At 40.5% G+C, this 24,468-nt stretch overlaps 2 protein-coding genes across 7 annotated transcripts in view; both read right to left on the bottom strand.

Annotated features, from left to right (window-relative positions):
• Positions 1-24,468, bottom strand: part of LOC127663409 (protocadherin gamma-A1-like) — a 68,096-nt gene that overhangs the window by 28,195 nt on the left and 15,433 nt on the right. For 2 of the 6 annotated variants that reach the window (XM_052154992.1, XM_052154995.1), the window contains exons 2-3: positions 23,890-24,306; positions 10,742-10,885 (exon numbers count right to left, since the gene is read on the bottom strand). The exons of 1 other annotated variant lie outside the window; for it this stretch is intronic. In XM_052154992.1, coding sequence (XP_052010952.1) covers positions 10,742-10,885; positions 23,890-24,306 — 561 coding nt within the window. Of the gene's footprint in view, positions 1-10,741; positions 10,924-17,305; positions 19,730-23,742; positions 24,307-24,468 lie in introns of those variants that run through there. 3 more of the 6 variants (XM_052154994.1, XM_052154993.1, XM_052154991.1) reach the window with 3 other exon arrangements.
• LOC127663429 (protocadherin beta-14-like) lies at positions 15,660-16,333 on the bottom strand. The gene has a single exon (XM_052155025.1). The coding sequence runs from the start codon at positions 16,241-16,243 to the stop codon at positions 15,734-15,736; it is 510 nt and encodes a 169-aa protein (XP_052010985.1). The 5' UTR covers positions 16,244-16,333; the 3' UTR covers positions 15,660-15,733.

Here is a 24,468-nt window from a genome sequence, read left to right as displayed (position 1 = left end):
AAAGAAAGCAAGAGAAGACAAAAGTGAAAGTGAAAGTGGAGATTGATAGTAAGCAATTACTTAAATATTGATCTGTTTCTCAACCACACTTATCATATCACTTCAGAAGACATGGATTAAACCACTGGAGACATATGGATTACTTTATGCCACCTTAATCTGCTTTTTGACCACCATTCGCTTGCATTGTAAGGACCAACAGAGCTGAGATATTCATCTAAAAATCTTTGTTTGTGTTCTGCAGGAGAAAGTAAGTCATGCACATCTGGGATGGCATGAGTGGTGAGTAAATGAGAGAATTTTCATTTTTTGGGTGAACTATCCCTTTAAGCATCACTTTTCTTTTTACTCTGTAATTATTGATTTTTAGGATATACAACTGTGCATATAAATACAATGGAAACTGTTAATATACATTTTGACAGATCATTTCTATGCATTTATTAAGAGGAGCTTGACCAAGCACAGAAACGAGCAGATGCCATCATAGCTGTGAAGCAGGAAGAGCGAATGTTGCCTTTCAAACAACTGGATGTATTGATTGTCCTTGAAAATGAGCAGGGGACATCTGGGTCAGGGCACTGACTTTTTGGGGTACTTTATGCCCTTCTCATCAGCTACACAAAGAATCTGACACATTGTCTTTCTTTTTATGAGGTCATACAGTAAACGGTGTTGCATCTTGATGATGGCGATGTCTGGCCAAGATGAAAAGATCTTTTATATGAATAGTTTCATTTATAAATGCAAATTGTTTCTGCTGTTACAGTATTAGTTCAGAGAGTTACCTACATTTTCATTTATGCATTTGGCAGACGCTTTTATCCAAAGTGACTTACAGTGCACTTATTACAGGGACAATCCCCCAGAGCAACCTGGAGTTAAGTGTCTTACTCAAGGACACAATGGTGGTGGCTGTGGGGATCAAACCAGCAACCTCCTGATTACCAGTTATGTGCTTTAGCCCACTACGCAACCACCAATGGTTCAAATAGAAGCTGCTAATAGCACTTATGATTGAGCTTAATGAGCTTAAAATGCATAGATGGGTACACAGAGACTCTTAGGGTTAAAAAAAAACGTAGAAGCTGGCGTGGCACTGTATTTTAGGTCAGCATTTTTGAATGGAAGCTCATTCATTTGACCATAGCCAGCTATAGTTTTTCAAGGTAATGCTGCTTATAATTCCTAATAGAATTTGCTTAAAAAGTGGGATGCAAAAATGATGCACTATATATTTAAGCAAATCCAGCACATAGTTTTTTCAGTGTACACATAAATGCATTTCACATATTATGGAGCGGCCGGCACACCTTCTGAGGAATCTGACACTCAAACGTCCAGGTGCTGTCCGGCATAGACGCGTCTAACATACTGATCATCCCTCGAAAGTCTGTTGTGCTAATGGGCTTCACCAGGATGAATTCACTGAACACCGAATGTTTTTTTGGGTTGATTATTGTTGATATTTTGTGATTTATATATTATACATATATATAATTATAGAAAATATTTTTTTTCAATAAATGTAACTAATTTTGCTTTAGAACCGCAAAAAAAAGCCCATAAAGTGGTTACATAAACAGCCTATATTGTCGCACTATATAGATTACACAACAGCAACAACACTACTGACAGTAATAATAACATTAGCAATAATACAAATAGAATTATTAAATAATAATAATTAGTTATGTGCTATTGTGTGATTTCTATAATTATATTTATTATATTTATACACAGTGGGTTGTATAAATAGTGTTTTAAATCACAACAGAAATGACAATGATAATAATTAAATAATAATAATAATGTTAGTTGTGTTGCTATTGTGTGTTTCTATAAATGAGTAAATATGTAAATCACTGATGTAAATACATCTTTTTGTGGTTTTAATTAACATCAAACCTTCCTTAGACCTTATAAAGTTGCTAAATAACAATTTTAATACAATTTGTATTACTATATAAATCAATAGCAACAACAATACTGTTATACACTAACGATACACTATAATGACACAATATGTATTTTTGCTTCCTTTAAAAACACTGAAACAGCATAAAGTGGTTACATAAATATATCATAGCACTGCATACATAGATCACACAATAACAACCTTTTAAAAGTAATAATAATAATAATGTTAGTTACGTTACTATTGTTTGATTTATATAATTTTATTTGTAGTATTCGTGAATATTATGCACAAGGGTATGCACACACAACTATATATGGTGTGTAAATCACAATAGAAAAGAAAGTGTTAAAAATAATGATTGTGTGATTTCTATAAATCTGTCAATTTTGATGTAAATCACTAATGCAGTCTAATGTAGGCTACTTAGATCTTTATCTTAGCTTTCAATTAACATTAAACATATCTGACCCCATGAACATGTTAAAAACAAGCTTGTGCGCTCTTTACTGCCGCCCTGTGGTGAATTCACTGAACTGCAGATCTGCTTGTAAAACGTCGTTCAGCCGCAAGAGGGAGGCGCGCGCGGAGAACAGAGTAGCAGTGCACGTGCACTTCCCCATAAAGAAAGGAGAAGTCAAATGTAAATAATAAAATAATGTAAAATATATACAAACACTAAAAAAAAATATTTAGATACAAAGCTAAAAGCAGCACAATAATAACTTAGAGGAGATATTTATTTTCTAGCGAAGATGTAATATGGTAAAATGGCTCCAGAACAACAAAGAGAGTGTGTGAGTGAGAGATAGAGAGTGTGTGTGTGTGTGAGAGAGAGAGAGAGAGAGAGAGAGAGAGTTTCAGCACCACAGTGGCGGACAGCACCACTCATGCCTCCACATGCAGCAGACCGAGAACACACACACACACACACACACACACACACACACACTCTCCACTCTTCTCACACACCCATAGCAACCAAATCTGTGATCCAATCAGTGCTCAGCCAGCCAGTCAACAACCTCGTCACATAACCAATTAAATTGACCACTAGCTAAATTACTGAAAAGGTCAAAGGCTAAACATATTTAAATTCAAGGTGTTATGCACTTCAGCTGTAGGTGGCTCTTTTCAAAATAAGCAACAATACAGTATTCAAAAACACTGTCAAACAGGGTTGCAACCATGATTTATCATAACTACACTAATAATGTGCACATAACTTGAATATATATAATGTATATGGAAAAAAACCTGGTTGAGTATTGTATTGAATAGATCCAGTGTGTATATATGTACAATATGTATAATGCCCGATAATAAGGATGCTTAGAATAACATGCATTAGACTTCTTACATTTAAACGTACATCTTCCATTCACTATAAAACTGTTAGTGTAATTACTGTTTATAAAAGGTATATTCATCCTCCAGTGATATAAAAAGGCCTGTCAATTGCATGTGCATGCACACATTAAAAATATATTCAGCCTAATTTTAAGATTCAATCAAAGTGAATTCAATTAAATTAATCAGACTTAAATAATTTCATTTTATTTGCATTACTCTTTTGTTATGCAACGCAGTCTACACCGAACTAGTCATTGAAGGTGAAGAATATATCACTGACATAAAAGAAAAACAAAACATATCCAAGTTGAAGCAGAAAGTTGATCTTTTGTATTCACTAAACATATTGCAAAAATAATCAATCATACAGAATAAAACCACTCTGGGTGATAAACGTGTGTTTGTGTGTTCCTCACGAGGGTTTTATTAAAAGTGTTTCTCTTACCTTAAATTGCATACACAGTTGTGGATCAGACACACGATGACGATGAGCAGAAATCACAGCAGCAACACAGAACATGGAAAAGAAGAGAAGAAAACAGATTTGATTAGAACGACGCAAAAACAAACATGTTCGGCACCCGTCTGAAACGTACCTTTAAACCTTTCTGCAGGACAACATGATCAGTTGTTTTTGTTATTTAGAAAGCTAAATGCATGAGATCAAATCAAACCCCTCTGATGATGAGCAACAGCTTCAGATATTAATAATCTCACATGTAAATTAATCAGTTCATCTCACTCAAACTCCTTTAATAACTCATTAGACATCCCAGTATATTTATGAACGTGGAGTGGGTAAAAGTTCTTAATTTTGAGGTTTACCTGAACAGCACCAAAACATGTTCATACATATTCTATATGCACATTACATCTTTATTTACCATCATGACAACACCATAAGACACATGGAGAAGGAAGTGCATTCTCTGTATTGATGTTGTTTTACTGCCGTGACCTTCACACAGATGGCAGAGGATGGAGCGTGCATTATTCATATGTTTCTGCTAGAGTGGTATGAACAGATATCTTATAAATATCTAGGTTTTCATACCTTGTTTAAAATGATGCTAGACTTTATTTCTCATATTCATAGTATATTTTTGTGCATGCAGGAAAATCATAGATAAAAGGAAAAGAGAACGACATCCACTGAAGAATGATGAAAAAAAAAACTAATTAAAGGGAAACATTTGAACTGTTATATAAATGCAGCTCTCCTGGATATATTCATGCTTTCCATAAAACACACACACACACACACACACACACACACACACACACACACACACACACACACTCACACACGCACTCACTCACACACACACACTCTCTCTCTCTCTCTCACGCACACACACTCTCTCTCTCTCAATTCAATTCAATTAAATTCAATTCAAATTCAATTCAAATGAGCTTTATTGGCATTGAACAAGCATTGAACAAGTGTGTAAAAAAATAAAATAAATAAATAAAATAAATAAATAATAATAAAAATATATATATATAATTAACAGTGTATATACTTTCAGTGGTGTGTGAGTGAGCGTGTGTGTGTTGTGTGTTTGTGAGTGAGCGTGTGTGTGTGTGTGTGAGTGAGCGTGTGTGAAGTGTGTGTTGTGTGTGTGAGTGAGCGTGTGTGTAGTGTGTGTGAGCGTGTGTGTGTGTGAGTGAGCGTGTGTGTAGTGTGTAGTGTGTGTGTGTGAGTGAGCGTGTGTGTAGTGTGTAGTGTGTGTGTGTGAGTGAGCATGTGTATTTGTGTGTGTGTGTGTGTAAATGGGCGCATCACTGTTTGGTCGACTCTTCCCTCTTTTTGTGGCAGGAATTGATGTATTTTGTCTCTTTGTTCACCAAGTAAAAAAGTTGAGACAAATAATTTCAAATTTGGGAAAGAAGTGTTTTCGAATTTCATTATAATTAGGGCAGGTGGTTAAGAGGTGCAGCTCTGTTTCTATTTGTCCTTGTCTCTCTCTCTCTCTCTCTCTCTCTCTCTCTCTCTCTCTCTCTGCATGCACACACTCACACAAACACACACACTCTCACAAACACACACACTCACTCACACACACACTCACTCACTCACTCACACACTCACACACACACACACACATTCTCTCCTCTCTCTCTCACACATGCACACACTCACACACACTCTCTCACACACACACTCTCTCTCACACACACACACACACACACACACACTCTCTCTCTCTCACACACGCGCTCACACACACACACACACACACACACACACACACACACACACACACACACACACACACACACACACACTCACACTCACACAAAAACACACTCACACACACTCACACTCACATTCTCGCTCTCTCTCTCACACATACATCCTCACTCTCTCTCTCATACACACATCCTCTCTCTCTTCCCCCATCACATTAACCTAGAATCTCTTGCCAATACATCATATCATCTCTGATAGGGGTGTCCGACGCCTCCAGCAGCACCTCACTGCATCACCTCCAACACTGATAGAGTCACTGCCCCCCTGTAGACTGGAACATAATGGAACAGTCCTGCCTGTGAGTCAGCTTGTTGCTGTGGCAACAACATCCCACCAAGGGAGGAAAAATGTGCCACAAGATGACATAAAAAAACACCATGATGGGGAAGAAAGCAGAGGCATATATGAGGAGACATATGAAATATGTATGATATAAAACAGGACACATGATGTCTACCTCTCACAAAATAAAAACATCATAAGCAGAACGTGTGCTCACGCTCATGTGAATATAGCTGTTCAGAACACGCAAAATACACGACACAAAGACTGCTGGGAGGTGTAGACGGAGAGTAGGAGGAGGGGAAAGAAGAGAGAAAGGGTGGAGGGGGAAAAACAGCACCACTTCTCCTCTACAGAGACGTGATACACTTGATAACATGCTGCAAAATCAAACAATTTCACATTTAGACATCCTAAGAACACATTTAAGTCTTTCAATATAAATCGGCCTTTTCGTTGACCCTTGTCCGAATGTATGCCGGTGTGGTTTGACTGTTCACTTGCTTACCCAAAAGCTAGAACAAAAATATGATATTGTGAAGAATGTACTTTGAAGGTAGGAGTTCAAAAGACCTCTGCTAGAGAAAACACACATTTGCACATTTAGACTTTTCACCCCAAATATTACCATTACTGAGATGGAGCCCTTGTGACAACTTCCCCATGTGACACCCAGCACTGGACTCCCCTTATGAAATATAACTTTGACCACAGACCATAATGTTCCACTTATAAAATGCTTCGTTTGAATGCTTTTCTATGTTGAAAATGTTGAATATGTTGTCTACATTTGCAATGACGACAACAACAAAAAATACAGAAATAAACCCCAGCTAGTATGAAGACTTGTGTGCTGCCACATGGCTTAATTTTACTGTCTGTCTGTTTGTGTCGGTCACTATGTGTGTGTGTTTGTCTGCCCTACTGTCTTACCGGCCCTGTTTAATCCCTTTATAGGACCAGCAGCATGCTGTGTGGCCAGGATGAGGACGGACACACACACACACACACACACACACACACACACACACTAACTAATCCACAAATCTCACACAGAATAATGCATGCAGATGAACCAGGCCAACTTTATCTTGTGTGACATCAGTGTCATCAGTATATAAGAGCATGTGATTCAAAAGACAGAATTTCTCTCTGAATCAACTAATTAGACTAATCGACTAATCTGCTCTGTGAGCCACACCTGCTCACAAATCTCAGGAGGGAGAGATTTCTAATGACAGGAGCTTCAGAGCGAGAAGCAGAGAAGGACAGAAGATAAAGCGTGAACTCTTGCCTTATAGCACATGGATTCATTTAAAGACGCTCAAGAGATGGAACAGCAACTTGGTCTCTTTATTTACAAATCTGCTACAACTGATCGACACCAAAAACTAAATATATCCATAATAAATATTTTAGGCATTTCGTCTGGACGACACAACTAGCTTTGAAAATAAGGACCTTTAGACTAGCCCAAACCCTAACACTACCCCTAAAAGAGACAGCATTAACATGCATTTATAAATTCAAGATATGTTGTGTACAAATAAGGCATAAGAAAGGAAGCAAATGGTCTTTATATCCTTTCAATGCACTCGTACTGACCATCCAAACGCTTTTAGATCGCAGCAATCGCCAATAGAGAATGTTTTGAAGTGAGAAAGCACGTTTCAGTGATTTGTGAGGAAAAGCTCCTCAACGCACCAGAGCATGTGGATTTATGATGTACATTAAAGAAAAGGCACTAAGTCCAGGAACTGAAGATTAGTGAAATTAAGCCCAGATGTGGAAGTCGGAAGAGATCGGCAGTTCACTCGGGCACTAAATGAAGAAACACAGATGTGCTTGCACACACAAACAAGAAAAAGGTTTGTGTCTGTGATGTAAATGACTTTTCATGGACACCATACGTGCAAATGTAAGCAAGCAAGAAGTAGGCTAACCGGTGCTATCACAACATTAGCATCGTTAGCATCAAACGCAGATATGTAGCTCATGTTACAAGGACCAAATTGATTTGGAAAGATGTCATTACAGTTCTGACATAGCATCAGGTACTCATATTTTATTTTAAACAGAATATAACTAGAATTCCAAACACCAGGAAGTCTCCACTAAATCAGTAGCGCCTTCCTGGTTTTCTTAATGAAGTTAACAGCACATCTGATGACCACATGTCTTTATAAAGCTCCTATTTAACACTCCACAGTTTTGAGAACAGGAGCGTCTGCAACTGATAATGAGTCTGTTAAAAAAGCAGCCTGAGGGGTGAGCTGGAAAAATACATCAAAACATTCAAGCCACTGCCATTATAATGATCATGTTAAATAGGAGATTTAGGTAAACTCACCACATCTAGAGTGTTCCAGCAGGACACACATGACTACCAGAGCATGATCACCATTCCAAACATGGGATAAAAATGTCACATGACACAACAATGACACACTTTACAAAATAGCAGATCAAAGGTTTCCAGAATTACACCAGTGGTCATGTGGTAAAGTCAGCCTGTCCTCGTTCCCTAGCAACGACACATTCCAGCCTGTCCTCGTTACCTAGCAACGACACATTCCAGCCTGTCCTCGTTCCCTAGCAACGACACATTCCAGCCTGTCCTCGTTCCCTAGCAATGACACATTCCAGCCTGTCCTCGTTCCCTAGCAACGACACATTCCAGCCTGTCCTCGTTACCTAGCAACAACACATTCCAGCCTGTCCTTATTCCCTAGCAATGACACATTCAGGTGATGCTACAGTGATTTGTTACCATGGTTACAGCATCTGACTGACAGCCCTATTCAAATCTACAGGTGCAAATCTGGCTCAATTATTTCATCCTATCAAGATAAAAACTATTTTCCGCTCTTCTTTATTTTGATTTTTTTCTCTCACACTAATCCTTTTAAAAATACAGTAAAAATATTAATGGATAAAAATGTGTCTATAATGGTGCTGGGATAACTTCCTGGATATATAGTGGACTCTAAAAGACCACATTGAAAATCTTTTCTCCTTTAGATCTGGAAACAAACAAAGTTTTAGTAGTTTGAAAATAAATAAATAAAATGAAGTAACGTTATGACACAAAATGAATGAGAAATATTTCAGCTTCCGCACTACTACTTCTACAGGAGGTTACAGTAATAATCAAATAAGCAAATTTTTGAGTGACACTGACCATGTTTACTATGTTACTTTGTTTGATTGAGTTTAAAACCAGCTTCCATTAAAGCATCTTTGGAACATTCTCAAATCATGCTAAAATAACATGCACATCAGGTTTAGATCATGTCAGCTTGAGGCACATAAAACAAACACTATAGTTGAAAATGCATGCTTATTTCTCTCTCCATCAATGATCTGTATGGATACGGCTACTTTAAACTCAAGTCATAGTCCGTCTATCTACTTTGGCTACTTCAGGGTGATGATGCATTTAGGAAGATGCAGTGGCTGTGCTCAAAATGACTTCCAGTATCGCATTGCAGTGGTCTTATGCAGTCTGCGTAGTGATGCTGCACACTAGTTCTCTCACTCTCTCAATGCATTTATATAGATCTATCTAGGCTGCTACTATATTCGACCTTCATATAGTCATTGTATAATTAATCCTGTGTGAATATCAGTACATGTTTAAGGGCAGCAATGTACTATATGTGAACATGATAAGTGGGTCAGTGAATTAAAAAAAGGACTTCCAGCGTCCCCGTTTCTCTCTTCAGCATCAGCCCTCCTCCAAACAGCAATGGCACTCTCCCTCCCTCACTGTCCGTTTACACCACGACATCTCATGCATCACAATACAATCGGATCATTTCTGAGCATCGCTCGATTAAATAAGAATTAGGCTCAGGGGTTGCTGTGTGACCCTGTTATGTTTCAGATGGTTTTATTTTGCTGCATTGCCTTTGACACGCCTCTCATGGCACACATTCCCTCCCCCACACCGCCACAGTCTGTGAGATCAAAATTCATTTCCTGTCCTCTCCTCTGAACAAATGATGACATATACTGTCAAAAGGACATCACTAAAAGATGTCATGCTGGCATACTAAACATACAGAATTTTCTTTCAAGCATCCAAGTCCCAATCATCAAAAACTAAAAATATAAAAATAGGTTTAAAGCATCAGTACAACCAAAAATACTAATTGCATCATAATTTGTGGCCTGCTCCATCATTTTGAGTCACTTTGACCCAGAAACCCATATTGAGTTGTATGCACTTAAGTCAGTAAAAATAGAGCAATTGAAATGGATTATATCAGCCAACATTTCAAAGATTATAGGCCTATCTCTGCATCGTGTTTGGGAAGAAACGTAATTACATTGTTAGAAAGCATAACATTTAATTCTAACTATAAATGCACAAATCTCATAATGATGTCACAGGTCATATTTAACCAACCTCTTGTTGTTCCAAATCAAATTGCAGGTGTTGCATTCAGTTTCATTGCATGGAAAAAAGATGCAGTACAAGTGAATGGTGACTGAGATGTCTCCTTTTGTATTCCACAGATGCACAAAGTAATATGGGTTTGGAACAACATGAGGGTGAGTAAGTGAATACAGAATTTTCATTTTGATTGAACTATCCCTTTAAATAATGTATATCACCATAAAGAGACATAAAGAGGCATTTATGGATTCTCACACATAGAATATTCCAAATACAAGGTAGGAATCACTAAAATAGGTGTCCTAAAAACAGTCTTGAGCACTGTAAATGGGGTCAGGTGTGTGGCCACCTATGCCTGTTCTAGCACATCAGAAAACGTAGCCAATTAAAAACGCTCCCTGCTTCTTGCATGTTAGGATTTGTTGAATTATTTTATGGAAGGTACGTTAAATAGCTTAAAACGTCGTTCAGAACACAAAGTGTCTGGGTTGTGTGATTAATATAAGCTACTAATGAATAATTCACACCTCACCTCTGTACAAACATCCGGCTCCTCCGTTTCCCGGGTTTGCCTTGGCACAGTCCTCGTGCCACTCAAGTCAACGTTTAAAACGCTTTGACTAGAAGGCCGGAAACATTTTATATCACTCTTTCTGGAGTCAGCAGTGCCACACAACTCATAATTGTACACGTGCTGTAAAGTTCCGGTGCTCCCTACGTCCGCGTAAAGAGGCGGATAATACGGAATAACCGGCAGATTCGCGCCAGATTTGTAATACATCCGCTCACGTCTCCATCTGTAGCATTTGACTGACAGTATGGCTATGATAGACACGATAAAGAGAAAGGAAACTACAGCCAAGGCCAAGACGAGATAAAAAGTCAGGTTGTCGTTGTATTCCTTGTCGTGCGTAAAGTCAGTGAACTCGGAGAGCACTTCAGGGAAGCTGTCCGCCACCGCCACGTTCACATTGACTGTAGCTGAACGAGAGGGCTGCCCGTTGTCCTCCACTACAACAGTGAGCTTTTGTTTCACAGCATCTTTATCTGTCACTTGACGTACAGTTCTTATTTCTCCATTCTGTAAGCCCACTTCAAACAGCGCCCTGTCTGTGGCTTTCTGCAGTTTATATGAGAGCCAGGCATTCTGTCCAGAGTCCACATCAACAGCCACCACTTTAGTGACCAGATAACCCACATCTGCCGAACGAGGCACTATTTCAGCCACCACAGAAGCACCAGACTGGACCGGATACAGAACCTGAGGCGCGTTGTCATTCTGGTCCTGAATAGTTATTCTCACACTCACGTTGCTGCTGAGAAGAGGGGAGCCTCCGTCTTGCGCTTTTACTGTAATTGTAAACGATTTTAATTGCTCATAATCAAATGATTTCGCTGCATGAATCGCCCCACTTTCAGAATTGATCGAAACTAAGGACGAAATCGGTGTGCCGTTCAAATCATTATCAGAAATGAAGAAGGACACGCGTGCGTTCGCTCCCAAATCTGCGTCATGCGCTTTTACGCTGAACAAAGACAGAGATGGAGAATTGTTCTCCATCACATACGCATTATACGCGTCCTGCTCAAATTGAGGTGCATGATCGTTCACATCTGTGATTCTAACACTCAGTGTCTTTGTGCTGAGCAAAGGCGGGCGGCCACCATCTTTGGCAGTGATAGTAATATTATATTCTGCTGTTTCCTCTCTATCTAGCTCGGTGTCCGTGACTATACTGTAATAATTCGTCAAAGATGATTCGATTTTGAACGGAAGGCTTCTTTCAATTGAACAAGTAACCTTTCCGTTTTCTTCAGCATCGTTGTCTTGTATGTTTATCATGGCCACCACGGTGCCAGGCGGGGAATTTTCAGGTATAGTGTTTGAAAAAGACATAAGCGTTATTTTTGGCGCGTTATCATTGATGTCTGTTACCTCCACAATCACCTCAGACGAGTCGGATAACCCCCCCTGATCTTTAGCTTGAATTTTAAACTCATGGATAGCAGACTCCTCAAAATCAAGCTCACCAATCAACCGTATTTCACCACTCGACGGATCCACAGAAAACAGGTATCGGATTTTGGGCGTGGTGTGCTCGAAATAATATCCAATTTGTCCATTTGAGACCGTATCCGCATCGGTTGCATTAACAGTAATCAACAACGATCCTTTCACGGTGTTTTCGGGGACAGATATTCTGTATGTGTCCTTCAGGAACACTGGAGCATTGTCATTAATATCTAAAACAATAATGTGTATTTTTACCGTGCCAGAACGTTTCGGATTGCCTCCATCTGAGGCAGTTATAGTCAAATACAAATGTGCTTGTTTCTCTCTGTCTAAATGCGTCTGCAGAACAAGCTCGACGTTTTTACCACTACCAGACCGACTGTTTGTCTTCAGAGTAAAATGATCGGATGGATGAACGGAATAACTCTGAATACTATTAATGCCCACATCAGGGTCAACTGCGCTATCCACAGTAAAACGCGCTCCGATTGAAGCAGACTCGCTTATTTCTAATGTAATTTCACCTCTTGGAAATGCAGGACTGTTGTCATTTACATCCAATATTTCTAGAGTGATGCGAAAGAGCTCAATGGGACTTTCTAAGATGACTTCAAAGCTGAGGCTGCATGCGGATACAGCACCAGCACACAAAAGCTCCCGGTCTATTCTCTCCTTGATGATGATGTGCCCTTTCTCCCGGTCCAGCCCCACATATTCCCGGCCACCGGCTATAAAGATCCGCGCTTTCCCCGTTGTTAGCCTTTTAAGCTCAAGACCCAGGTCTTTCACGATGTCTCCGACGAATGAGCCGGGTGCCATCTCCTCTGGCACGGAGTACCGGACCTGCCCGTACGCGCCACAGAGAAAATGCGCACATAACAGCAACACGCCTGGCGGCCATGACGAGGGAAAATAATTCCTTTTCATGCCGATAAAGAACCTATAGCACCCACAATATACAATAAAAGATATACAATATCACATAAATAGCGCAGAAAAAAAAATCACATTAAAGTGAAGACTATAATTAAACCAAATCAGAGTATTTAGCCTTTTAGAAGCGTCCTCCAGATTTAGCAGTGCGCACTCCTTTGTATCAGATGCACAATCCTTACATGCGCAAACAGCACGGAAAGGAAGGCGTGTTTTATGCATTAAAGCATGAACATCAACACTATCAAGCAACAGCGACGCTTGGAGTTCAATTTAAAAACTGCACATTGCTTTTTCCAGGCTCATTTTAAGAGCTGGGTGTGGAAATGTGGTAGATGGAGCTAGGCGCAAATGGCTAAGTGGTTCACTTTTACGCACATCAGTCAGAGAAAGGTGTGGATACCTAGCAGCAGGAAAATTAAAACACATTCGGTTTAATTTCAACACTACTTGGATATATTCTATTTACAAAGGAAACAGACAAAAATCTTCTTGTCGAAATGAATAAAAAGAAATGCGTAATACACGTGCAAGGTGTCTTTATTGTGTGTATATATAAACACGTTACTCAACAACAATATTTTTCTGCAGCATGAACAAAATTTAACAGTGAGTTAGACAAAAACTAACTGCACGAGTCTCACCTGATCCTCTAAATCTCTGGATATCGGTTTATTGTCCTGCACGTGCTGCAGTGTCTGTGCTCCACTGGTGTCCAGACTAATGATACTCTCACTGCAAGGTCTGACGTATTTCAGATCACTCTTTCTGGAGTCAGTGGTTCTGCAAACCTCATAATTGTACACGTGCTGTAAAGTTCCGGTGCCCCCTACGTCTGCGTAAAGAGGCGGATAATACGGAATAACCGGCAGATTCGCGCCAGATTTGTAATACATCCGCTCACGTCTCCATCTGTAGCATTTGACTGACAGTATGGCTATGATAGACACGATAAAGAGAAAGGAAACTACAGCCAAGGCCAAGACGAGATAAAAAGTCAGGTTGTCGTTGTAATCCTTGTCGTGCGTAAAGTCAGTGAACTCGGAGAGCACTTCAGGGAAGCTGTCCGCCACCGCCACGTTCACATTGACTGTAGCTGAACGAGAGGGCTGCCCGTTGTCCTCCACTACAACAGTGAGCCTTTGTTTCACAGCATCTTTATCTGTCACTTGACGTACAGTTCTTATTTCTCCATTCTGTAAGCCCACTTCAAACAGCGCCCTGTCTGTGGCTTTCTGCAGTTTATATGAGAGCCAGGCATTCTGTCCAGAGTCCACATCAACAGCCACCACTTTAGTGACCAGATAACCCACATCTGCCGAACGAGGCACTATTTCAGCCACCACAGAAGCACCAGACTGGACCGGATACAGAACCTGAGGCGCGTTGTCGTTCTGGTCCTGAATAATGATTTTCACACTCACGTTGCTGCTGAGAGGAGGGGAGCCTCCGTCTTGCGCTTTTACGCGGATGTTAAATTCTTTGATTTGCTCATAATCGAAAGAACGAACAGCGAGAATCTCTCCGCTCTCTGCATTCACTGAAATATACGTCGAAGCAGAGACGCCATTCACAAGAATATCTTCCAGAAAATAAGAAATACGCGCGTTATTGCCAGAGTCTTTGTCATGCGCTTTAACAGATGAAACAGAGACTCCGGGTGGGTTATTTTCCAGCACATATGCGGTGTATGACTGACGCTGAAAAACAGGGGCGTTGTCATTGACATCAGAGATTTTCAGATTTAAGGTTTTATTAGTAGAGAAAGAGGGCGAGCCCTCATCAACAGCTGTTATTGTGATATTATAGTCAGATATTGCTTCTCGGTCTAATATCTGTTCAGTGACTAAACTGTAGAAATTCGCGGATGATGATTTAATTCTAAAAGGCAGATTTTTATCAATTGAACATTTAACCTGTCCATTTCTCCCCGAATCTAAATCTTTGACGTTCATCATCGCTATCACAGTCTCCGGCGCTGCGTCCTCCGGTATTGGATTGGAAAAAGAAATCAGGCTTAGAACAGGAGGATTGTCATTTACATCAGTAATGTCGATGATCACTTTACTGGAGTCTGTTAACCCACCTTTGTCTGTCGCCTCTATGTTTAACTCAAACTGCTTTGATCTCTCGTAATCTAAAATCCCTCTGACGGTAATTTCACCCGTTTTTGTGTCAATATGGAACAAATCAAGAGCTTTTCCTGAACTACGTGAAAAAGAATATGCGATCTCACTGTTTGTCCCCTGGTCATTATCGGTGGCGTTTACTTTGACTACGACAGCACCATTCGGTGAATTTTCAAATAAATTAACTCGGTAAACAGGCAGACTGAACACAGGGGCGTTATCGTTTGCATCTATGACCATAACACTTATGCCAACGGTGCCAGTTCTCTGAGGACTGCCGCCATCAAAGGCTGTAAGTGTTAATTTGTGCTCTTGCTGAGACTCTCTGTCTAAAGGCACTTGAAGAACCATTTCGACATATTTTGAGCCATCGTTTCGCGTTAGTACCTTCAGAACGAAATTATCTGTTGTCTTTAGCGTGTATGACTGTAGCGCGTTAGTGCCAGTGTCAGGATCTTGTGCGCTGTCTAAAGAAAATCGAGCCCCAGGAAGGGCAAGATTCACTTATTTGAAAATCTATTTCCTTTCGAGCAAAATCAGGTGCATGATCATTGATGTCTAATATTTCTACATCGATTCTATGCAGCTCCATGGGGCTTTCTAGAATGATCTGGAAATGTAATGAGCAGGGAGACACTTGGGCACACAGCTCCTCTCTATCTATCCTCTCTTTCACTACCAGAGTCCCTTTATCCACATTCAGACCGATGTACTCACGACTGTCCTCCGTAAAGATCCGCGCTCGACCAGATTTCAGCCTCTTAACATCCAAACCGAGATCCTGAACGATATTTCCCACCAGCGAGCCCTTTGTCATCTCCTCTGGGATAGAATAACGGACCTGCCCGTGCGCAACGGCCATGACAAAGACGCACAGCACGAGAGGCTGCATTAGCCATGATGCAATCCGTGTCGACGATGCGCCTCTTTGGGCGTTAAAAGAACAAAGAACCGACATATTCCAGATCTTCTATTCCATTAAAGCTGATGAGACAAAGATCCAAAGACTCAGAAAGGACGAAAAACAAGATAATTATCCGAAAATCACAGCGACTATCTCGACGCGCCAGTGATAGAAAGAGACCGTCTGAAATGAAATATATATTCTGCAGACTGTGTGATGTCAGAAAGTGGAGGAGGATCTAAAAACGAGCGTTTTAAACCAGCACACACTGAACAACAGCGACACTTACAGTAAAAGTGAAAGATTACATGGAAATATTTCATGAGAAAAAGCAACACCAAAAAACTAAAGAAGATGCGTTCAAAGAAGAACACACATGTTGTTTTAAACACTTTGACATGATTAAAACAAACAAAAACAAAACAACTGAAGAAAAAAATCCCTAAATGAAACAGGGTTTGAACAGAAGACCTCAAAAATATGGAAAAAATACATTAGTTAAAAGTTAAGTTGAAAATACAAAATAGCTATTTATAAAAAAATAATTATTCTGGCACGAAAGATTGAGACGCTGTTCCCCATTTGCGCGCGCACACACAAACACACACAAACACACACAAACACACACAAACACACACAAACGTGCGCGGGCAGCAAATAGTTCGTTGTTTTAATTTTAATGGATAATGCAACAGTAAAACAAAGTGATTGATTGTCATTAAACAATTACAGTATATTTAAATATACATGTAAAGTTATATTACAGCAAAAGGGACATCAATATACCCTCCCGTAATGCCGAAAACATCGTCACTGATTTATACTGGACATTTCTGCCAATCACATCTGACATATTCAACCGAAAATTCATAAATAATATGTTACAGTGTACACTAACAACAAAAATCAGAAAGAGGAAATGAGCATTTCATCAAAAAGTCAAATTCATAAACTTTCACTCGAGCTCACCTGATCAAAAGAATCTTCATTGGTCAGTTTGTCTCTCTGCGCATGCGGGAGTGTCTGTGCTCCACTGGTGTCCAGACTAATGATGCTCTCACTGCAAGGTCTGACGTATTTCAGATCACTCTTTCTGGAGTCAGTGGTTCTGCAAACCTCATAATTGTACACGTGCTGTAAAGTTCCGGTGCCCCCTACGTCTGCGTAAAGAGGCGGATAATACGGAATAACCGGCAGATTCGCGCCAGATTTGTAATACATCCGCTCACGTCTCCATCTGTAGCATTTGACTGACAGTATGGCTATGATAGACACGATAAAGAGAAAGGAAACTACAGCCAAGGCCAAGACGAGATAAAAAGTCAGGTTGTCGTTGTATTCCTTGTCGTGCGTAAAGTCAGTGAACTCGGAGAGCACTTCAGGGAAGCTGTCCGCCACCGCCACGTTCACATTGACTGTAGCTGAACGAGAGGGCTGCCCGTTGTCCTCCACTACAACAGTGAGCCTTTGTTTCACAGCATCTTTATCTGTCACTTGACGTACAGTTCTTATTTCTCCATTCTGTAAGCCCACTTCAAACAGCGCCCTGTCTGTGGCTTTCTGCAGTTTATATGAGAGCCAGGCATTCTGTCCAGAGTCCACATCAACAGCCACCACTTTAGTGACCAGATAACCCACATCTGCCGAACGAGGCACTATTTCAGCCACCACAGAAGCACCAGACTGGACCGGATACAGAACCTGAGGCGCGTTGTCATTCTGGTCCTGAATAATGATTCTCACACTCACGTTGCTGCTGAGAGGAGGGTTTCCGCCGTCTTGCGCTTTTACGCGGATGTTAAATTCTTTGATTTGCTCATAATCGAAAGAACGAACAGCGAGAATCTCTCCGCTCTCTGCATTCACTGAAATATACGTCGAAGCAGAGACGCCATTCACAAGAATATCTTCCAGAAAATATGAAATACGCGCGTTATTGCCGGAGTCTTTGTCATGCGCTTTAACAGATGAAACAGAGACTCCGGGTGGATTATTTTCCAGCACATATGCGGTGTATGACTGACGCTGAAAAACAGGGGCGTTGTCATTGACATCAGAGATTTTCAGATTTAAGGTTTTATTAGTAGAGAAAGAGGGCGAGCCCTCATCAACAGCTGTTATTGTGATATTATAGTCAGAGACCATTTCGCGATCCAAATGCTCATGAGTTACTAGACTGTAAAAATTTGGAGTGGTTGACTTTATTTTAAATGGCAAATTTTGAGGAATGTAGCACTTAACTATTCCGTTTTTACCCGAATCTAAATCTTTCACATTCAACATCGCTATAACAGTCTCCGAAGCGGAGTTCTCCGGCACAGGGTTTGAAAATGAAATTATGTTTATAATAGGAGCATTGTCATTTACATCTGTCATTTCGATATGCACTTTGCTGGTATCGCTTAATCCTCCTTTGTCTGTTGCTTCGACGTATAATTCATATTTTTTGGATTTCTCAAAATCTAATGGACCATTAATGGTAATATCTCCGGTAATCGAACCTATTTTGAAAAGGTCAGAAAAGCTTTCACTGCTTTCAGAAAAAGAATACGTAACATCTCCATTAGACCCCAAATCTCCATCAGTTGCACTGACCCGTAAAACAGTGGATCCTTTGGAAATATTCTCGGGAATAGAAGCTCTATAGACTGACTGACTGAAAACTGGCGCATTGTCATTTGCATCTAAAACTATAACGTTTATTTGGACTGTGCCCGTTTTCTGAGGATTTCCGCCATCAAATGCAGTTAAGATCAGTTTATGTTCCGCCACAGTCTCTCTGTCCAAGGGTTTTTGCAAAATCATCTCTACGTATTTTGTATCATCCAGATTAGCAGGTATTTTAACTGTGAAAAGATCGGACGGGTTGAGTTTATACGTCTGAATTGAATTTAGACCAACATCAGGATCTTTCGCGCTGTCGATTGAATATCGAGCCCCAGACAAAGCAGATTCACTAATTTGAAATGTAATCTCCTTTTTCTTGAAAACAGGCGCATGATCATTGATGTCTAATATTTCTACATCGATTCTATGCAGCTCCATGGGGTTTTCTAGAATGATCTGGAAATGTAATGAGCAGGGAGATACTTGGGCACACAGCTCCTCTCTATCTATCCTCTCTTTCACTACCAGAGTCCCTTTATCCACATTCAGACCGATGTACTCACGACTGTCCTCCGTAAAGATCCGCGCTCGACCAGATTTCAGCCTCTTAACATCCAAACCGAGATCCTGAACGATATTTCCCACCAGCGAGCCCTTTGTCATCTCCTCTGGGATAGAATAACGGACCTGCCCGTGCGCAACGGCCATGACAAAGACGCACAGCACGAGAGGCTGCATTAGCCATGATGCAATCCGTGTCGACGATGCGCCTCTTTGGGCGTTAAAAGAACAAAGAACCGACATATTCCAGATCTTCTATTCCATTAAAGATGATGAGACAAAGATCCAAAGACTCAGAAAGGACGAAAAACAAGATAATTATCCGAAAATCACAGCGACTATCTCGACGCGCCAGTAATAGAAAGAGACCGTCTGAAATGAAATATATATTCTGCAGACTGTGTGATGTCAGAAAGTGGAGGAGGATCTAAAAACGAGCGTTTTAAACCAGCACACACTGAACAACAGCGACACTTACAGTAAAAGTGAAAGATTACATGGAAATATTTCATGAGAAAAAGCAACACCAAAAAACTAAAGAAGATGCGTTCAAAGAAGAACACACATGTTGTTTTAAACACTTTGACATGATTTAAAAGAATAAATCCCTAAATTTAACATGAATTGAACAGAAGACCTCAAAATATGGAAAAATACATTAGTTAAAAGTTAAGTTGAAAATACAAAATAGCTATTTATAAAAATGTATTCTGGCACGAAAGATTGAGACGCTGTTCCCAATTTGCGCACATGCATGCTGTAATAGTTCGTTGTTGTAATTTTAATGGATAATGCAAAAGTAAAACATAGTACTTGATTGTCAGTAAACAATTACAGTATATTTCAAAATACATGTATTTTTATTTAATAATTATTAAAGCAATATTACAGCAAATTTGACAGCAATATACCCTCCCGAAATGCCTAAAACATCGTCACTGATTTATACTGGACATTTCTGCCAATCACAGCTGACATATTCAACCGAAAATTCATAAATAATATGTTACAGTGTACACTAACAACAAAAATCAAAACGAGGAAATGAGCATTTCATCAAAAAGTCATTTTCATAAACTTTGACTCGAGCTCACCTGATCAAAAGAATCTTCATTGGTCAGTTTGTCTCTCTGCGCATGCGTGAGTGTCTGTGCTCCACTGGTGTCCAGACTAATGATGCTCTCACTGCAAGGTCTGACGTATTTCAGATCACTCTTTCTGGAGTCAGTGGTTCTGCAAACCTCATAATTGTACACGTGCTGTAAAGTTCCTGTGCCCCCTACGTCTGCGTAAAGAGGCGGATAATACGGAATAACCGGCAGATTCGCGCCAGATTTGTAATACATCCGCTCACGTCTCCATCTGTAGCATTTGACTGACAGTATGGCTATGATAGACACGATAAAGAGAAAGGAAACTACAGCCAAGGCCAAGACGAGATAAAAAGTCAGGTTGTCGTTGTATTCCTTGTCGTGCGTAAAGTCAGTGAACTCGGAGAGCACTTCAGGGAAGCTGTCCGCCACCGCCACGTTCACATTGACTGTAGCTGAACGAGAGGGCTGCCCGTTGTCCTCCACTACAACAGTGAGCCTTTGTTTCACAGCATCTTTATCTGTCACTTGACGTACAGTTCTTATTTCTCCATTCTGTAAGCCCACTTCAAACAGCGCCCTGTCTGTGGCTTTCTGCAGTTTATATGAGAGCCAGGCATTCTGTCCAGAGTCCACATCAACAGCCACCACTTTAGTGACCAGATAACCCACATCTGCCGAACGAGGCACTATTTCAGCCACCACAGAAGCACCAGACTGGACCGGATACAGAACCTGAGGCGCGTTGTCATTCTGGTCCTGAATAATTATTCTCACACTCACGTTGCTGCTGAGAGGAGGGTTTCCTCCGTCTTGCGCTTTTACGCGGATGTTAAATTCTTTGATTTGCTCATAATCGAAAGAACGAACAGCGAGAATCTCTCCGCTCTCTGCATTCACTGAAATATACGTCGAAGCAGAGACGCCATTCACAAGAATATCTTCCAGAAAATATGAAATACGCGCGTTATTGCCGGAATCTTTGTCGTGCGCTTTAACAGATGAAACAGAGACTCCGGGTGGATTATTTTCCAGCACATATGCGGTGTATGACTGACGCTGAAAAACAGGGGCGTTGTCATTGACATCAGAGATTTTCAGATTTAAGGTTTTATTAGTAGAGAAAGAGGGCGAGCCCTCATCAACAGCTGTTATTGTGATATTATAGTCAGATATTGCTTCGCGATCTACAACCTGATCAGTAACTAAACTATAGAAATTAGCGGAGGATGATTTGATGCGAAATGGCAAGTCTGAATTGACGAAGCATTTAATCTGTCCGTTTTTACCGGAGTCTATATCTTTAATATTGAGCATCGCAATCACCGTGTCAGGCGCAGAGTCTTCTGCAATGGGACTGGAAAATGATATAACACTGATTACAGGTGCATTATCATTAACGTCAGTTAATTCAATAAGCACTTTACTATTATCAGTTAGTCCTCCCTTATCCATGGCCTCAAGGTTAAGCTCGTATTGCTTTGATTTTTCATAGTCCAACAGGCCATTCACGTAAACGTTTCCGTTGTCCGGATCAATTCTAAAAAGGTCTAAATCTTTTCCAGAGCTTTGTGAAAACGAATATGTCACCTCACCGTATGATCCTTTGTCTTTGTCTGTTGCACTCACTGTCAGCACTACTGTACCTACTGGTGCATTTTCCGCTAAAGAAACTCTGTACGCTGACTGACTGAACGCGGGGGTATTGTCGTTTGCGTCAATTACTGTGACGCTTACCTTAACTGTTCCAGATTTTTGAGGGTTACCTCCATCATAAGCAGTCAAGGTTAATTTGAGTTCCTCTTTTTGCTCTCTGTCTAATGGAGATTGCAAAACCATTTCAACGTATATAGTTCCATCAGCACGCGATAGTTCTTTTAATGAGAAATGATCAGTTGGTAACAGATTGTATCTTTGGAGCGTATTCAAACCCACATCAGGATCGTGCGCACTATCTAAAGAAAAGCGAGCACCGGGCACAGCCATCTCGCTAATCTGAAAGTGTATCTCCTTTCTAGTGAAAACTGGAGCATGATCATTGATGTCTAATATTTCTACATCGATTCTATGCAGCTCCATGGGGTTTTCTAGAATGATCTGGAAATGTAATGAGCAGGGAGACACTTGGGCACACAGCTCCTCTCTATCTATCCTCTCTTTCACTACCAGAGTCCCTTTATCCACATTCAGACCGATGTACTCACGACTGTCCTCCGTAAAGATCCGCGCTCGACCAGATTTCAGCCTCTTAACATCCAAACCGAGATCCTGAACGATATTTCCCACCAGCGAGCCCTTTGTCATCTCCTCTGGGATAGAATAACGGACCTGCCCGTGCGCAACGGCCATGACAAAGACGCACAGCACGAGAGGCTGCATTAGCCATGATGCAATCCGTGTCGACGATGCGCCTCTTTGGGCGTTAAAAGAACAAAGAACCGACATATTCCAGATCTTCTATTCCAATAAAGATGATGAGACAAAGATCCAAAGACTCAGGAAGGACGAAAAACAAGATAATTATCCGAAAATCACAGCGACTATCTCGACGCGCCAGTAATAGAAAGAGACCGTCTGAAATGAAATATATATTCTGCAGACTGTGTGATGTCAGAAAGTGGAGGAGGATCTAAAAACGAGCGTTTTAAACCAGCACACACTGAACAACAGCGACACTTACAGTAAAAGTGAAAGATTACATGGAAATATTTCATGAGAAAAAGCAACACCAAAAAACTAAAGAAGATGCGTTCAAAGAAGAACACACATGTTGTTTTAAACACTTTGACATGATTTAAAAAAATAAATCCCCAAATTTAACATGAATTGAACAGAAGACCTCAAAAATATGGAAAAATACATTAGTTAAAAGTTAAGTGGAAAATACAAAATAGCTATTTATAAAAATGTATTCTGGCACTGAAAGATTGAGACGCTGTTCCCAATTTGCGCATGCGCGTCGAATAGTTCGTTGTTGTAATTTTAATGGATAATGCAAAAGTAAAACATAGTACTTGATTGTCAGTAAACAATTACAGTATATTTCAAAATACATGTATTTTTATTTAATAATTATTTAAGCTATATTACAGCAAAAGGGACAGCAATATGCCCTCCCGAAATGCCTAAAACATCGTCACTGATTTATACTGGACATTTCTGCCAATCACAGCTGACATTTCAACCGAAAATTCATAAATAATATTTTACAGTGTACACTAACAACAAAAATCAAAACGAGGAAATAAGCATTTCATCAAAAAGTAATTTTTATAAACTTTGACTCGAGCTCACCTGATCAAAAGAATCGTCATTGGTCAGTTTGTCTCTCTGCGCATGCGTGAGTGTCTGTGCTCCACTGGTGTCCAGACTAATGATGCTCTCACTGCAAGGTCTGACGTATTTCAGATCACTCTTTCTGGAGTCAGTGGTTCTGCAGACCTCATAATTGTACACGTGCTGTAAAGTTCCGGTGCCCCCTACGTCTGCGTAAAGAGGCGGATAATACGGAATAACCGGCAGATTCGCGCCAGATTTGTAATACATCCGCTCACGTCTCCATCTGTAGCATTTGACTGACAGTATGGCTATGATAGACACGATAAAGAGAAAGGAAACTACAGCCAAGGCCAAGACGAGATAAAAAGTCAGGTTGTCGTTGTATTCCTTGTCGTGCGTAAAGTCAGTGAACTCGGAGAGCACTTCAGGGAAGCTGTCCGCCACCGCCACGTTCACATTGACTGTAGCTGAACGAGAGGGCTGCCCGTTGTCCTCCACTACAACAGTGAGCCTTTGTTTCACAGCATCTTTATCTGTCACTTGACGTACAGTTCTTATTTCTCCATTCTGTAAGCCCACCTCAAACAGCGCCCTGTCTGTGGCTTTCTGCAGTTTATATGAGAGCCAGGCATTCTGTCCAGAGTCCACATCAACAGCCACCACTTTAGTGACCAGATAACCCACATCTGCCGAACGAGGCACTATTTCAGCCACCACAGAAGCACCAGACTGGACCGGATA

The sequence above is a fragment of the Xyrauchen texanus genome, chromosome 23, assembly GCF_025860055.1.
Source record: "Xyrauchen texanus isolate HMW12.3.18 chromosome 23, RBS_HiC_50CHRs, whole genome shotgun sequence".
Lineage (NCBI taxonomy): Eukaryota > Metazoa > Chordata > Actinopteri > Cypriniformes > Catostomidae > Xyrauchen > Xyrauchen texanus.
Note: the sequence above shows the minus strand (reverse complement) of the source record. Positions and strands in the feature narration are given on the sequence as shown.